This window comes from Mustelus asterias, chromosome 5, assembly GCF_964213995.1.
Source record: "Mustelus asterias chromosome 5, sMusAst1.hap1.1, whole genome shotgun sequence".
NCBI lineage: Eukaryota > Metazoa > Chordata > Chondrichthyes > Carcharhiniformes > Triakidae > Mustelus > Mustelus asterias.
Genome location: NC_135805.1, coordinates 45,293,347 through 45,311,864, shown reverse-complemented (window position 1 = coordinate 45,311,864; position 18,518 = coordinate 45,293,347). Strand labels below are relative to the sequence as shown.

The 18,518-nt window shown below is 45.1% G+C and overlaps 1 protein-coding gene across 1 annotated transcript in view; it reads left to right on the top strand.

The window, feature by feature from the left end:
* Window positions 1-17,123, top strand: part of ube3d (ubiquitin protein ligase E3D) — a 165,755-nt gene extending 148,632 nt beyond the window's left edge. The window contains exon 10 of the mRNA XM_078212474.1: window positions 12,527-17,123. Coding sequence (XP_078068600.1) covers window positions 12,527-12,550 — 24 coding nt within the window. The 3' untranslated portion in view covers window positions 12,551-17,123. The remainder of the gene's footprint in view (window positions 1-12,526) is intronic.
* Window positions 17,124-18,518: the final 1,395 nt, after the last annotated feature.

Genomic DNA, 18,518 nt, shown 5'->3' with positions numbered 1-18,518 from the left:
TCTAGTGCAACCTTTTCTGCACCCATCTCTGCCGGACATTTATTTGTGTACCTAACACCAGACTCCCAAAACAACTACTCTGAACTCGGTCATAGCAGCAGACTCTCAGGAGGACAGTGGAAACACTTTGGGCTTTAGGGTTGACCTCAAAGGTAAACATCCCCACTGACTAACAGGAGTTCCTGGCTTGTTCCTGGCTTGTACAAGCATGTGAACATCATATCAGGAAGAAGAGTAGGCCTGGATGACTGCATTTTATTTGGGAAGGCACCAAACGTATCAAGAGACTGCGAGTACGCAGACACAAAGTCGAGGGGGTGGGGAATTTTCCCTTTCCACCCGCCAAGGGAATCGTAGCAGGTGGGGGCACAGACCCTGCAAAGGTCCGTTGACTTCGGGTGGGATTTTCCGGTTTTGGGGTGAACGTGGCTGGAAAATCCCGCCCGAGGTGCCTGATGGGATACACATACCTCTGAACAACTCAGTTACCCAATCTTTCAGCTCCACTGTCTCACATGTGGCAGAGTCTGCAGATCGAGCATTGGACTTATCTATCATCTCTGAATCCATTGAACTGGAGTGGAAGAAAGTCACCATTGATCCCTCGGGACTGCTTCAGAAGGAGGAGAAGAGAAACATTAAAAATGTAAGGAGGCCATTCAACCCCTCAGGCCTATTCAGTCATTCCATTAAATCAAGGCTGATATTATACCTCAATTCTATTTGCCTGTTTCGTATTTCTTGATGCCCCTAATTATCTGCAATCTGTCTATCTCGGCCTGAAAAGCTCCAGCATCCTTAGCCTTTGGGAAAGAGAATTCCAGATTTTGACTACCCTTTACCTGAAAAAAAACTAATTTGATATTTCATTCTATAGCTGTAATATACATCATCCTCACAACCACAGAGCTGTGAGGAACTTCATATAAAACCATAAAATGTTGTTTGTGTCACAGGTGAAGTTATAAAGACCGACTTTTTTCATATATTTGAAAAGCTATATACAGAGCGTAATCTCCTTTTGGTCTGTTAAATTAAATTGTCCAAAGTGCTGTTTTGGTTGAATCTGTATTTTTGATTTTCATTCAGTTGAGTATTTTTGAACCTTCATATTTTAACCAGTTACATCAGGAGCTGCAATTTGTGTTAAAATGAAGTTGTATCAGTAACCATACTCCTGAAGCCATGATTATCCATTCTTAAACAATGTAATTTTTAGAAAAGCAACCTACTGCGGATGCTGGAATCTGAAACCAGAAGAGAAAGCGCTGGAAAATCTCAGCAGGTCTGGCAGCATCTGTAAGGAGAGAAAAGAGCTGATGTTTCGAGTCCAGATGACCCTTTGTCAAAATGTAACTTTTATTATTTTTATATAGTGGCACCTGTGACAAACAATGATGCTTTGGTATCTTCATGTTGTGACTGAGTTATGCCTGATATATGAAAGGAATTTTAAATAACAGAAAAACATCGTGTGAGATTGTCCAGCCTTCCAGCCATGTGTTTCTTGGCAGTGGAAGGCAGTGTGCCATTCACTGGCAATGGGATTCTCCAGTCTCACCGGTGTCAATGAGAGGCACCCCACGCTGCCGGGAAACCGGGGATGCGCTGCCAGCGAGGCTAGAGAATCCCGCTGCTGTGAATGGCCAGAAAATTCTGATCATCTCATTATCTTTCCCTATTCAGAACCATAGAATCCCCACAGTGCAGAAGGAGGCCATTTGGCCCATAGAGCCTGCACCGACAACCATCCCACCCAGGCCCTATCCCCATAACCCCACATATTTACCTTGCTAGTCCCTCTGACACTAAGTGCCAATTTAGCATGGCCAATCAACCTTACCAGCACATTTTTGGACTGTGGGAGGAAACTGGAGCACCCGGAGGAAACCTGCGCAGGCACAGGGAGAATGCACAAACTCATTGGGCGGCACGGTAGCACAGTGGTTAGCACTGCTGCTTCACAGCTCCAGGGTCCCGGGTTCGATTCCCGGCTCGGGTCACTGTCTGTGTGGAGTTTGCACATTCTCCTCGTGTCTGCGTGGGTTTCCTCCGGGTGCTCCGGTTTCCTCCCACAGTCCAAAGATGTGCGGGTTAGGCTGATTGGCCAGGTTAAAAATTGTCCCTTAGTGTCCTGAGATGTGTTGGTTAGAGGGATTAGTGGGTAAAATGTGTGGGGGTAGGGCCTGGGTGGGATTGTGGTCGGTGCAGACTCGATGGGCCGAATGGCCTCCTTCTGCACTGTAGGGTTTCTATGATTTCTATGATTTCTATTCCACACACACTGTCACCTGAGGCTGGAATTGAACCTGGGTCCCTGTCTCTGTGAGGCAGCAGTGCTTGCCACCGTGTCGCCTATTTGAGAGTGTTGAAAATGATACATGCTCATTGTGACTTTGGCTTAACGCAAAAATGCAATTTTTATTTCTCGGACATAACAGTGTTCATCACTGGCATAACTTCAAAGGTGATTGTCTACCTTGTCCATTAAGGTGGCCTACTATACTACCCTTCAAGCTGGGCATAACTCTTTGTGCTGAAGGAAAGTTAATGCCTAGATTTTATTAAATGTAATAGCCACGAGCTATCAGACCGTGGTACGTCAGTGACTTCCTGTCAGTGCCGTTCCTAATATGGAAGGGCTGTCAACAGGTGAATGCATCTAAATTCTCTGGATGAGCAAAACTTACTCATTTGATAGCAAGATGAGGGATGCTAATAGAAAAGGTTTTGCTTTCCTCTGCAGAAGGCATTGTCCAAGATTCAAGGCATCCCCAGGGACAGTAAAATAATGCCCATACTAAGGAACTTTTGTTACAACAAATACTGAAATTTTGGCCCTAATACCAATAAGGTAGGATACATTATACTCAGAAAATGCAGGATTCTTGTACTGCCACCTTGTAATTCTCAACCAGATTGGAGGTGACCCTTTGAAAAAAATGATTTTAGCAAAGCAAGATGTATCAGAATGCCAACAGCATTCACTCCATACTCCAATAAAATCTCACATTTCCACAAAACCTGAGGCAAATAGCTTGTAAACAATATATTTTTACACTGTAGACCAACTACATTCATTGTGATTTGCAATAGGCTTTCTTAGTGACAGAAAGGATGTGGGGGTTGAAAGCTCAGCCTCGGGTAAAATAGGGCACCTAGGTCCCAAGTCAACCTGATACAATGGCCGGGTGGGGGGGATGGAATCAGTGGCTAGGAAACAAGAGTTTGTGGATTTAAAAAAAAACTCATTCATGGGACATAGGCATCTCTGGCTAGACCAGCGTTCATTGCCTGTCCCTAGTTACCCTTGGGAAGGTGGTGGTGAGCAGCCTTCTTGAATCGCTACAATCCATGTTTTGTGGGTTGACCACAATGCCATTAGGGAGGGAATTCCAGGATTTTGACCCAGTGACTGCAAAGAAATGGCGATATATTTCCAAGTCAGGATGGTGAATGACTTGGAGGAGTACTTGCAGGTGGTGGTGTTCCCATATATCTGCTGTCCTTGTCCTTCATTTTAGCTCAAGCTGAATCTATTTGGCCTCAAATTGGCACCTAATGTGTGTTGCTCTGCAATGGCAGCATTTCTGAGCCTTTGTCATTCACAATTCTACCCGCCTAGACAATTTATTACAGTTTCTCAAGACATAGCCATCCAGCAGGTTCTAATTTCCCAAGGAGACCGGGTGTCCTCATAAATCAAGAAAAGTCAGCGCAGAATCTGCCCTTCATTTCACCCAACTTGCAAATAACCGTAGGCATTGTATGGCAATGAGAAATATTATAGTTACGAACTGTGGTGAGTTGTTTGCTTTTTTTTTCATCAATTGAACAAAAAGATGAAGACTGCATTTCTGGGGGACACAGGTCAAACTTTAGAAGTCAATAGCAACGTAATCACTGCTACATTCAGTGCCATCAGCAGAACCTAATAACATTATTGTGTGCATTGGCATTTTAATTAATAAGACAAAAAGATTTGTTGTTAAGTTACTTTTAGATACCTTATTTCCTTTGGGTATGAACTAATTGTAACTGAGAAAAAAAAGTAGCAGCCACTTCACTTTTGTTGTTTTAATAGGTCACAGATCATAAAAGTACGATTGACAACTGTTCTGAGTGTTTATAACTTTGGCTGGTTCTGGACATATTAGAGCACTGTTGATTAAATGATTTATTTTGCTAGAAAAGGATCTGGAGTATATATTGATGAATGTGAACTGGGGGGTTACCTCATCTCCTTCACCTGGAAGGAGGAGAACATGCCAGGGGATCTCTGAGACACTGTAATTGTGACCATCTTCAAGAAACAAGACAGACTGCGGTGACTATAGAGAGGTATCTTTACTGTCTGCCACAGGAAAGGTAATTGCAAAAATCCCTCTCAATCGCCTTCTCCCATTGATTAAAGAGTTCCTACTGGAGTCACCATGTGAATTCCACCTATCAAGTGGCATAGTGATCTTCACAGCAAGACAAGTCCAAGAAAAATGCAAAAAGGTCGGAGTATTGAGGCGCTGGTTATGGTTAATCAGCTACGTTGGGCAGATCACATTGTCCGCATGCCTGACAAAAGACTCCCAAAATAAGCTCTCTACTCCAACCTTTGTCACAGCTAGCAGTTACCGGGAGGGCAGAGGAAATGTTTCAGGACCATTCTCAAAGCTTGTGGCACAGTGGTTAGCACTGCTACCTCACAGCGCCAGGAACCCGGGTTCGATTCCCGGCTCGGGTCACTGTCTGTGTGGAGTTTGCACGTCCTCCCCGTGTCTGTGTGGATTTCTTCCGGGTGCTCCGATTTCCTCCCACATTCCAAAAATATGCAGGTTAGGTTGATTGGCCGTGCTGATTACCCCTTAGTGTCAGAGGGACTAGTTAGGGTAAATGCATGGGGTTGTGGGGATAGGGCCTGGGTGGGATTGTGGTCAGTGCAGACGCGATGGGCCAAATGGCCTCCTTCTGCACTGTAGGGTTTCTATGATTCTAAAAAAATGCAACATCCTCTCTGATATGGGAGAATCTCTTGCTCGAGGTTGCCCATACTGGAGAAGAAGCGTCTGCAAAGGTACCAACCCTTTTGAATGTCTCCAAGAGACCCAGATGGAGGCCAAGCGCAAACACCGGAAGGAGCGTACCAAAATCCGAGTATCCCACCCACCTGGCTCATCAAACACTATCTGCCCCACCTGTGGCAGATTCAGCATTGGGTTAGTCACCTCAGGACCCCAAACCCATAAGTGGAAGAAAGTCATCTTTGGTCCCAGGGAGCTGCCTAAGAATAAGGAGTGAGGATTATGAGTAAGAATGCATTGAAAAGGCTGCAAGAGTACCTGTGTTGACAATCCTTACAAAGCAAAAACCTGCTGATGGGTGAGAAAAAGGAGCAGCTAATCAATGTTCTCATTCTTCACTGACCTCTGATTGATATGGGAGCCAAAGGGAATCGGAGGTAGGAAGGAAAGTGGAGGCCACAGTCAGGTCAGAGATGGGATGGATGTTTCGAAGTGTCACACTGGGCATTCTCTCCACAGATATTGCCAGACCTGCTGAGTTTTTTCAGCATTTTCTGTTTTTATTTCAGATCAGCCATGCTCTTATCAAATGGCGGAGCAGACTAAAGGGGCCGAATGACTTACTCCTGCTCCTAGTTTGTATGCGTTTGTTCTCAGATCCTTTCAAGAACAGTTTATTGGCAGATTATTTATCTAAATCTCCACTCCGTACCATGGTTGATTGATCCCTCTGCATATATATACTGTACCAGTCAATAACATGATACATTAATCACTCATGGTCGAGGTCCCAGTCACTTATTTCCTTACATAGGCGTTCTTGGTGAATAATCAGACATTAGGAGCAGAATAAAATCCATCCTTCTCATTTCATTGGCACCCAGGGGTTTTTCAATTTAACCTTAAGAAGGCTCTTGCTCTATGACCGTTTAAGTTCCTTAGAGTTTAGAAGATTAAGAGGTGATCTTATTGAATCATGTAAGATCCTGAGAGAACTTGACGAAGTGAATGTTCCCCCCTGTGGGAGAGACGAAAACCCAGGAGACTGTTTAAAAACAGAGATGAGAAGAAGTTTTGTCTCTGAGGGTTGTGAGACTTTGGTTTCTCTTCCCCAGAGGGTGGCGGAGGCAGGGTGATTGAATATTTTTAAGACAGAAGTGGATTGACTCCCTTGTTAGTCAAGACTCTTAAGGTTATTGGATGTCAGCAGAAAGTGGAGTTGAGGCCACAACCATGATCTTATTGAATGGTAGGGCAGGCTCAAAGGGCCAAATGGCCTATTCCTGCCCCGAATTTGTATGTTCATAAGCTAATTTTATTCAGTTTACTGTAGTTAGGGACCAGATGTCGCTCTCACGTTCTTTAATAGATGATTGGAAAAAGTGATGATTTAGTGTAACTGTATTATATTAATTTTCAGTCTTGACTGCAATCTTCACCAAATGGCCATTCCTCAGGTCAGAGCTTGGACAGAGAATTGTGATTGACTATTCCATTATGAGGGCTATCTTACCGACTCGTCGCTCCAGTCAATCGCCGTGGCGAGCCACTAAGGCCAGGCGAGAGGCGGAAATCTGCCTTTGGGCCTGGTTTCTTGTCTCTCTTGATGTTTCCAGCTGCATTCTGCTGACATAATCAACCTAACACCCGGATAGCTGGGAAGATGATCAGCTGGGCGGGGGATGGGGGGTGGCTCGGGGCATCGATCGGCTGGGGAGGGCGGCAGGGCGATGTCCAGGGAGTGATCCGGTGGGGGTGGTGGGGCGGGGAGTGGTTAATGTGTGATGTCTGGGACGGGTGGGGGAAGAAGAGTGGTGGGTAGGGGAGGTGTGATGTCCAGGAGAGTGGGGGAGTGAGAAATCTCCGAGTGCACTGTGTACACTTGTACACAGTGAATTGGGAGATCAGAACACATGCGCAATAACGTCCCGGCAGCTCAGCAGCCAGCTTCACGCCAGGATTAGGCTCCGTCCACTCCCCCTACTGGCGAGAATCACACTTTGAATCTTTTTTTTTTCATAGTGCCATACGATTGCGTCTGGGAGCTCGCCCAAAATGTGGGTGCGATTCTCTCCCGTTTTCCATCTTGTTCAGCACTTTGCCCCCCATATGTTTTTCAGTTGACATCCACGCAAGCACAATTTCTAGTACAGGTCACTGGTTAGTCACTAGAAAGAAGACCTTGGATGACATTTCTCTTTCATTATGTTCTTTGAGAACTTTTAAACAATTACAAGCAAAAATAAACTTGAGATGCTTTGGTCAATATGCCTTGATGCTCCACCAGCTTTACACATAAGGCTATTGCAGTGCTATTATTTGGAAACATTGTCACAATTGGAACTCTATTTGAAGGATAAACTTTGCAAAGTGAATTTATATTTTAGGATGGCAAAGAGCATTGTTTTTAAAATATCTCTACAGAATGTCTGTATGTTGCATTTTGCTTTTTTGCAAATATATATTTTTTTAACTTTCTGGGAGTTCATGCCTCATGCCTCGTATTAGCATTGCAAATCTTTCCACTGTTAACTTTTAAGCAAGACATCTTCAATAGATTAAATGCAGTTGATGGTGTAGGGATTTGGATTCTATACTAAACCCAGAGTAAGAAAATTCTTGTCAAGCAATAACCATATTGGCAAAAAGAACATTTGGCATGCAAACTAACAATTGTATAAGAAATATTCACAGAATCATACAGTGCAGAAGGAGGCTATTTGGCCCATCGAGTCTGCACCAACCACAGGTCCTACCCCCATAACCGCATGCAATTACCCTAGCTCGTCCCCGAGGGCAATTTAGCATGGCCAATCCATCTAATCCACACATCTGTGGACTGTGGGAGGAAACCGGAGCACTTGGAGGAAACCCACACAGACACGGGGAGAACGTGCTGATTTCATACAGATAGTGACCCAAGCTGGGAATCAAACCTGGGGTTCCTGGCTATGTGAGGCAGCAGTGCTAACCATTGTGCCACCATGCCACCGTATTGATACTTAACATTTCATTATTCGAGGCATGGCCCAAAACACAAGTTTAACATTTGTTGGCCCGTCTTTCCCGTGGATCCTGGGACTTCCTGCATCTTCTCTTGGTTCCTTGAATCTGGTCTCATGACATCCTTGGAGAATTTAGCTTAGCCAACTTAACTCTAACATACATACATACAAATCCCTTTGCAGCTTTATGACTTCAACCTTGCTTTTAACCCACAATGGGGTGGCACGATGGCACAGTGGTTAGCACTGCTGCCTCACAGCACCAGGGACCCGGGTCCGATTCCCGGCTTGGGTAACTGTCTGTGTGGAGTTTGCACATTCTCCCTGTGTCTGTGTGGATTTCCTCTAGGTGCTCTAGTTTCCTCCCACAGTCCGAAAGACGTGCTGTTCAGGTGGATTGGCCATGCTAAGTTCTCCCTCAGTGTACCCGAACAGACGCTGGAGTATGGCGACTAGGGGATTTTCACAGTAACTTCATTGCAATGTTAATGTAAGCCTACTTGCGACTAATAAAATTAAAACAAAAAAAAACAATTTCCAGTTCACTTTAATTGCTGAAGCTACACACCTAACAGCTGGCCACTGGGTGCCCCAGTTATAATTCAGTTCACTTGCCAAGGACCCACATATCTTTCTGAAAACTGCATCACTATATTTGGCAATTAAGGAGATGTCAATTTTAAGATTTTCTGAGCAAACGTACCCCAAAATTCACAAACCATCCCAATAATACACACAAATTAAGAATTTTTCTTACTAAGGTCCCCACTAAGTGGGGAGGCGGTGGTGTAGTGGTATTATCACTAAGTAGTAATCCAGAGATCCAGGGTAATCCTCTGGGACCTGGGTTCAAATTCCGCCAAGGCTGATGGTGAATTTTTAATTCAGTAAAAATCTGGAACTTGAAAACAATAGTCTAATGAAGACCATGATAGATGATTGTTGTAAAAACCCACTTTTTTTATTCATTCGTGAGACCCGGGTGTCGCTGGCTGGCCAGCATTTATTGCCCATCCTTAGTTACCCTTGAGAAAGTGGTGGGAGCTGCCTTCTTGGATCGCTGCAGTCCATTTGCTGTGGGTTGACCCACAATGCCTTTAGGGAGGAAATTCCAGGATTTTGACCCAGCGACTGCGAAGGAACGGCGATATATTCCCAAGTGAGTGGCTTGGAGGGGAACTTGCAGATGATGGTGTTCCCATGTATCTGCTGCCCTTGTCCTTTGAGATGGAAGTGGTCGTGGGTTTGGAAGGTGCTGTCTAAGGATCTATGGTGAATTGCTGCAGTGCATCTTGTAGATAGTTCACATTGCTGTTACTGAGCATCGGTGATGGAGGGAGTGGATGTTTGTGGATGTGGTGCTTTGTCCTGGATGGTGATAAGCTTCTTGATGTTGTTGGAGCTGCACCCATCTAGGCAAGTGGGGAGTATTCCATCACACTCCTGACTTGTGCCTTGTAGATGCTAGACAGGCTTTTGGGAGTTGGGAGGTGAGTTACTCTCCGCAGTGTTCCTAGCCTCTTACCTGCTCTTGCAGCCACTGTGTTTACGTGGCGAGTCCAGTTGACTTTCTTGTCAATGGCAACCCCAAGGATGTTGACAGTGGGGTATTCAGTGATGGTGACACCATTAAGTGTCAAGGGATGGTGGTTAGCGTATCTCATTTTAGTAATGGTCATTGCCTGGCATTTGTGTGGCGCAAATGTTACCAATGTTGCTAATGGCCGTTTAGGGAAGGAAATCTGCCATCCTTACCTGGTCTGGCCTATATGTGACTCCAGACCCACAGCAATGTGATTGACTCTTAAATGGCCTAGCAAGCTACTCAGTTCAAGAGCAATGCGACACCCACATTGAGTGAACAAATAAAAAAACAACACAATTTGATCATTTAGACCTTATTAATTATACAAATGTGCCAATGAGGTGATGGGTGCATGCTCTATTTCTTGTTATACTGTGATAAATTTGACTTTAAAACCATTTACACCTGTCACATGTCACACTTTTAATTGCTGCTGTAAGCACTTGCTTTTGATGACAAAGGTGACCTGTATATGCCACATAATGACTATATAACAAATAGCTGCTATTTTATTGCAAAAATATAAGGTTCAATGCCTTCAGTCTGGTTGTCTTTACAGGTTCTGTGAATTTGTCAGTGTTTTGAACTCGACAGCCTTGCTTTTTTAACCTTGCAGAATTTCAGCAAAAATCTTTCTGCTGGAGCTTCTGACTTCATTATTTTTTAAAGCTCAAAATAGATTGTTTGAAAATATTTAATGTTACTTGTATCAAATTATGCAGTTGCAATGGTTGCTGGAGCATACCATTCTCTGCCTCCCTTATTCTCATTCTTACCCAATCATGAATCTGCCTTTGTGCATCTGAGCATTCCTTTAGACTCACCCTATTTAAAACAAACCCTCTGCTTGCATCCCGTTACCTTTCTACTCTGTTTTTGTCACTTCTGCCGATCATCTGCCTCTTGTCTCTCCCCCCCCCCCCCCCCCCCCCGCCCTCACACCATCAGGCTAATGTGTCGGAACTGGCTTTCCACCTGGTCTGTTCAGGGATCCAGTCACAAGCCCACTCGACTTCACTCTGCGGGGGTTACTGAAACATTTTTATATAAAGGGAGTTGCTGATAGTTTTAAATTTACTTCAACCCCTTTCTCTTCCATTCCCACCATCCTCCTCCGCTTCTCCCATTCTGTCTGCAATAACACTTGACTCTCTGGGCAGGATTTTCCTGCCACGCTTGCCCCAAGACTGGAAAATCCTGCTCAAGGTCAACGGACCTTTGCATGGTCCGTGTTCTGCTCGCTACAATCCCCGTGGCGGGTGGGACAGGAAAATTCTACCACGGGTCTCCCTTTCTCTCTTGTATATTTTTAAAAGTTGTCCTTTCCCATTCTTCCCAATCCTGTCTCTCATTTTCTCCTCCTCGCCCTTTCTTCCTATTGAACCTCTATTCCCCTCTGAGCTCCTGTTCTCTCCCATTTCAGCCTTGCTTCTTTCTCATTCATCCCTCTTTCTTTTCTTTCTCCACTCTTCACAGTAACTTTAAACACAGTAACTTCAAAGTAACATGGGAATTTCATAGTAACTTCATTGCAGTGTTAATGTAAGTCTTACTTGTGACTGATAAATAAACTTTACTTTTACTTCCTGCTACTTCTTAAATACCTCTTGTCTATTTTCCCCCTCACAGCCGCTCCACTCCCCTTTCTGGATTCCATCACCACAGGCTGCCCTTGTTCTGATTCTGGTTTGATTAACCCTGTTTGACCGGCAGTTTACCTGATCTTTACTCCACAAAATGCATTGCCATCAGAGACTGAAATCTTTTCATGTTCGATCCAGTTAGAAAAACAAATATAACACAGCGGCCTGTTACTCCTGGTGGAGTAGTAGTAGGGTCGAATTGCCAATACAATCCTGGTTACTTGAGGAGTTGCTTGTGCCAGGTCAGATCGGGGCTGTCCTGGGGAGTGGCGGGAGGGGTCTTGTCTGATTGGGCCTGGAGGTGTGGGTGGGGGGATGGGTCGGGCCTGGGAAGGCCAGGTCAGTTTGGACCAGGCCAGTCAAGACTGTGCGGTCAGTGGGTAATGAGGGGTGGGGGGAGCCATATTGGGGTTCAGGGATCAAGAAGTTGGGGGATAATCGGGGTGGAGGCTGGTGGGAGGTGGGTGGGATCCCAGTCGGAGTTGGCAGTCGGTGGTGGCGGGTGTTGGCGGGGGGGTGGAGGGTATGGTCAGTACAACAGTTACCCAGAAGCTAGAAGTAGTTTGAATTTATCTAATCTTTTCCGGGTGATTGTTCCTGTAACACAGTTGTAATCATTGGAAATATATGATTTTAAATGCAGGGAAATTTCCCAAAAGAAGTTTGAACTTTCTGGGCAATTGCAGTGCAATCCTTACTGGGGGTACCTCCGAGTACATTTGGGGAACACTCCCGATACACTGTCTCGAAGCTTGGGCCTATATGTTGCTTGGAAAATCTAGTCAAGTATACCTGTCAAAAAATTGAATTGAAAGCTCAGTTTTTATTCAGCATCGCAGCACTTAAATTCGGTGAGGGTTTGAACTCCAGAAGATCTTTGCATTTTAATGGCGGTGTGTTTTATATATATCGCAGTGGGTTACATTTTATAGGGTGCTGTGGCTCCCTTCACCCTGGTTAAAATGTCAGGAGGCATGGGTAGCCCACTGAAGAGAAGACGGGAGGTCCCCCCCCACCCCCACCATCCCTCTGGGACAGCAAGCGGTGGCCACTGCCGGGACTGCACTTGAGGCTTGAGCAACGCTGGAATGGAAGTTTATGAAACATTAGTGCTTGGGGTGAGGGCAGGGTTTGAGAGGCCATGGCAGGGGTGGGGCATGGTGTGGCCTGCCACCCACTTGTACGGGCCTTTGTGTCTGTCCTTTTACTTATGCAACTTCAATCAGTCTATCTTAAAATGCCGCTAAATGTATCTAAATTTTTCCCCCTCTTTTGCAGGTGGCATTTTTGAAGCTGGATTGATGGCAGTCAGTTATCAAATGGGAGAAGTGCTTGGATTCAGAAAGACTACAGCTGTGAAATACTTGGAGAATAATAAAGAAAATCGTCTTATAAAAGTACTGTTAAAAAAGCTTGGATGTGATTTGACAAACCATTTGAGCACCCTTAGTGAGTGAATTTAGTAATTTGGACGATCAGTGGCTCACCAAGATAAAATGTAAGTTTTGACTTTGTACCAGGATCACCAGCAACTCATAAGTCATTCATCAGAATAAATCCTTGACAAGAGGACTCAAAATTGTATCATCATTGGCTGAAACTGGTAACATTTAGGAATGTTACTTGAGTAAAATATATACTTAGGCCCAGAAGCTTCTATCTCCAGAGGTACCTTGCCAGACTCACCACAGAACTTGGCGGAAGTGCTGACACACTGATGACGTGAGAATTACTCAGGAAATTTGAACTGCTGATGGGCAATTCTACATATCTCGAACCCTCCGAAAATACCTCCAATTCTGAGTTAGAGTCGGAGATTGTAGACGGCTCCTCCTTACTTACTGAATTAGTTACCCAGGAAAAGTTAGACAGGAGAAACTGGATAACTACACATAATCACTAAAACTGACCCACCTGACCTTCCCACCCCTGCCACAAACACCCACTCTCCAACTATCCCCAATTCTCTCCTGATCCCCTGACCCTCCAAGCCTGACCTGATACTCCCGCCCCCGAATTTCCAACTTAACCCTACGACTACCCCCCCAACCTGACTGCCCCATCTCCCAACCCACCAACTGCCCTCTTCAGTCCCCTCTGACTCCTCTGACCCAACCTCACCACCCTACCCAGCTAGCACCCTACCCACCCTTCCACCCGCACCCAGTCACTTACCACTTCCTTACCCACCCTATCCAACTGGCAACCTACTCACACACTGCCGCCTTCCCCACTTATCCCACTCACGCTCATTCAATAACATAGTGAAAAGCTACTGAAATGTCTGTCCCAAAGCTTTTTATTGTGCTCATGAATGAAGACTTACCAAAATAGTGCTGTAAAAAGGGGTGCGGTTTGACTTCACCCAACAATCCTGCCTTACGATGAAGGACTCTGAAAACAGTATTTCTGAAGAGGCTCAGTTCGGAAGTCAAGGCCAGGAATATGGAGCTCCAATGTAAGATGAGAAAATAGGAGCAGGATGGCAATCTGACAGATATTTCCACTACTCGGGAGATGTAGCCCAATGTATCAACAGGGAAAGTGCTGCAAAACTGCACGTTGTGATATGTATCAGCTGAGGCTGTCATCCTTTTAGGTGAAATGTTATTGTCAGCTGTGACATTTCAATTGTATTACTTTTTAAAAATTCATTTATGGGTTGTGGGTGTCACTGGCTCAGCAGCATTTATTGCCCATCCTTAGTTGCCCTTAGTGTGGTGGTGAGCTGCCTTTAGTCCATGTAGTGTAGGTACATCCACGGTGCTGTTAGTGAGGGAGTTCCAAGATTTTGACCCAGCCACATTGAAGGAACAGCGATATATTCCCAAGCCAGGATGGTGAGTGACTTGCAGGGGAACCTCCAGGTGGTGGTATTCCCAGGTATCTGCTGCCCTTGTCCTTCTAAACGGTAGTTGTTGTAGGTTTGGAAGGTGCTGCCTAAGGAGCCTTGGTCAGTTCTTCAGTATATCTTGTAGATGGTACACTGTTCGTCGGTTCTGGAGGGAGTGAATGTTTGTGGATGGGGTGCCATTCAAGCGGGCTGCTTTGTCCTGGATGGTGTTGAATTTCATGAATATCGTTGGAGCTGCACCCATCTGGCAAGTGCAGAGTATTCCGCTACACTCTTTACTTGTGCCTTGTAGATGGTGGACAGGCTCAGTAGGAGTGACCACCACACATCTTTGTGGAGACAAAGTCCCATCTTCACATTGAGGATACCTTCCATCGTGTAGTGTGGCACTGCCACCATGATAAATGGAATAGACTTTGAACAGATCAAGCAACTCAAGCTTTGGCATTCATGAGGTGGTGTGGGCCATCAGCAGCAGCATAACTGTACTCAACCACAATCTTGACATCATGGTATGGCATATTCCCACACTCTGCTATTACCACCAAGCCAGGGAATCAACCCTGGTTTATGGAGAGTGCAAGGGGGCATGCCAGGAGCAGCGCCAGGCATACCTAAAAATGAGGTGTCAACCTGGTGAAGCTACAACACAGGACTACTTGCGTGCCAAACAGCATAAGCAGCAAGTGATAGAGTTAAGCAATCTGACAACCAATTGAGCAGATTTAAGCTCTACTCTCCTGCCACATCCAGTTGTGAATGGTGGTGGACAATTAAACAACTCACTGGGAGAGGAGGCTCCACAAATATCCCCATCCTCAATGGTGCAGGGGCCCAGCAAATCAGTGCAAAGGATAAGACTGACGCACTTGCAACAATCTTCAGCCAGAATTGCCAAGTTGATTATACATCTCAGTCTCCTCCAGAGGTCCCCATCGTCACAGATGCCAGTCTTCAGCCAATTCGATCATTCCACACGATATCATCCTCTTGGATAACAAATTGTATTTATATTACACATTTAATGTAATAAAACATCTTAAGGTGCTTCACGGGAGTGCTATAGAGCACAAATTGACTCCAACCCATGTAACGGGATATTAGGGCAGATGAGCGAAAGCTTGGTCAAAGAGGTAGGTTTTAAAGAATGTCTTATAGGAGAAAAAAAAGAGATAGAGATAAAAAAGTTTAGGAAAGGAATTTCAGGGCATTACTGCTAATACATTATTAAACAAACATTAAAATTGAATAAAATTCTAATTAATATCTCAGCAGTTGTGATAACAAATTAAAGATGCCAATTGGCAAACCTGGAAGTTATCCAGATTCTCTCAGCACCCAGTTTATGGAAAGGGTGTGTTTTGTTTAAAGGTCTGTGTACCTACTGGAGTTACCTCACAGTGTGAACTGGCTACAGAACCATTTTAAAGCATAAAAGCCAATTACACAAAACTTTTCAACATTGCAGACTTTAATCATTGAGATTGTCAGTCAAAAGAATTAATACGTCCCGATACATAGTGCGGTGTAGAAAAAGTGAAGGGAGTGATTCTCCCAGCACACGTGGGCTGGGAGACTCAAGTGGAGGCTGTGTAGCGGGCTTCCCGCTGGGCGCCACAACCTCCACACAGCTCCGGCTGCGAAGCTGTATAAATCATGCTAATGGCCATTTCCATGTAATTAGCAGGCCTGGGACTGAAGTCTCTGGGCCCACTAGCCTCTTACCGCTCCCTCCCCCCCCATCCCCCCGCCAGGTGTTTCACTCCAGCAGGGTTTACATCAGCTCCCCACTAACGGGAAGTTGGCGGTCTCACACCAATGGAGTGCGGGGTGGGGGTGGGGGGTGTGGTGATGAATGCCCCCCCCCCCCCAAGGAAGTCGGAGTAGGGGTGGAATGCCCACTGGGCATTGTCAGCTTGGCATTGCCAGCCTGGCCCCCTGGCACTGCCCATGGGGTAAAATGGCAATGCTGAGGGGGCACCTTGGCATTGCCCACTGGGCATCGGGCAGTGTCAAGGGGGCGGGGCCTAATTGGAGTGGGGCCTATGGGGCGGGGCCTTTGGGGGGAACAAGATCGGTGAGGGCAGGGGTCCCGCTGCCACTCTGTGCAAATGGCGGTGACAGAGGGAGGGAGGCCAATGATCGGGGCTGGACATCAGGATGGAGGTGGGGGGTCGGCCTTCCGGGGCGGAGCGGGATCAGGAGATCGGGACTGCTGGGGCAGGGGGAGGGAAGGGCTGGTGGTGGATCGAGGCAGGCTGGGGTCGCGGGGCTGGCCAGTAATCAGGAGGCCGGCAGGGCTACTGCGTATGCACCGATCTCGGCGCTGACAGATCAGCGCATGCACAGTGGCCCGCTCAGTGCTCTGCTGCCGGCCTCTCCAGTGGAATTAGGCCCTGCCCACTGATTTTTAGCGTGATTCATGTTGAGGCACTCTGCAGCGCACAAAGTGTGGAAGATTCATTTTGAAAATCATGCTGAAAAAAGCAGTGGGATTTACTCCAGTTTTTAGGATTTGTTAGGGAGAATCCCACCCGAGATGTCCAAACGGTTTGCAGCCCTATTTCAGGCTGGGAAAGTGTTAAAGATTATAGTATTCTTTTCAATTCCAATTCTTACAAATGTGCTGTTGCGAAGAGCTTCTTGCTTTTATCTTCTTGATTTTACTTGAATATTTCTGTTTATAAGATGTGTTGATGAATTCAGTGAAGACTGGGGTGGGGATTGCGAATTTACAGCAGTAAATTATCGTTGTTTATCCATCAGTTGGGATCTTTCGCTTGTGCCAAATTAGTTCACCTCCCTTGCACTCGAGCCTTTGTTCAGGACTTATTTGGCCATACACAAAGCAAGAGATTGAGGCCCCTTACATCTCACTATCCTCAACTTCGTGTTAACTTTCTAAACATATCTCGAGGCATAAAAGTAAAAATTCTGTGCCAGTTTCCAAGACAAATAAAATATGGGCTTTTTAGCGTATAATGTGTTTAATTCTAAGTTTGTAATAAATCAATCAATGACCAACGTAATATTGCACTACTTTGTCTGTAAAGCATGCCCTATCCAAACACGATACAACCACAGGAAAAAGAACTGTGGGCAATTTAGGAAACGCTCTCGGAAAATGCTCCCTAACTTTCTTAGACAATTATACAGCCCAACCATAATATTCTGACCTTAAACAAAATTGGCTGTGTAATACAGCCTGCCTTCTCAACCTTGCCCCTTGCCTGAGGTGTGGTGACCCTAAGAGGGGAGGGCAGCCTATGGTTATTTGGGACCAATCGGAAGCCCACTTTGCCTTCCCGTACTGCAATGTGGACCTTTAGTGATTTATCAACCACAACTCCCAAGGTTCCTCTTGTACTCTGTCATGTTTAATGGCTGCTGTTGTATTGCAACTTGCATTTGCCCTGATCCAGGTTAGTTGGATTAATTCACATTGATTGATTGCTACTGCACATGGGTCTATCCCCCAACCAGATTGGCCAACTAATATTTAATCTAAATTTCCAAGAGCAATTCACACAGTTCGGCCATCTGCAAAATTGTGAATGGTTCCAGCTTCCATTAATGCTGCCACCCAAATCATTTATGGCGAACATCAGTCTCAACACTGAACCTTTTGGAACTCTGTTCTTGACCTAGTGAAACTATCGTTCTACTCTAATTAAAGATAGCTCTCTGTGTTCGCAATCAGGTTAATATCTAATTATTAATCTCATGTGCTGCAGTCTTTGCCAGTGATGTATTGCGTGACATTTTATCAAAGCTTTTTTGGAAATCCAAGTATTTTTATGTAACACCTACCAGACTGTCATCATGCATTGATTTAAGAACTTCCTCAAATAACTGAATCCGGTTAGTGCAGTAGGATTTCACTGAAATATTGATTGCTCTTTTCACCCCTTTAAGAAGAAATAGCAATTTAAATAGCAATGTTTCTTTTTTCCTTCAATCTGGCAATAAAAGAGTTGCGGCATCAAAAATAAATTGATTTAGTCAGTCAACTCTGAACTGAACAAGTGTGTTTTGAATTGAGTTTTCAACACTCAATGGGATACAGTGATTTATATAAACAAGCAAAACAGGGACAGAGACGACTGAGGTATATGTTCATACATTGCATACAGTGACAGGACAACAGAAAACAGTTAGTAAGGCATCCAGAATCCTGGACTTTATAAGTAGAGGCAGAGTGTACAAAAGCAAGGAAGGAATGTTGTAGTTCACTGAACATTGTTTCCACCCCAAGTGGAGTATTATGTCGAACTCTGGGCTACACACTTTAGGAAGGATATGAAGGCATTGGACAGAGTGCAGAAAAGATTCATAAGAATTGTTCTGGGGATGAGAGACTTCAGTTTTGTGGAAAGATTGGCGAAGCTTGAACTATTCCCTTTAGAGCAAAGAAGA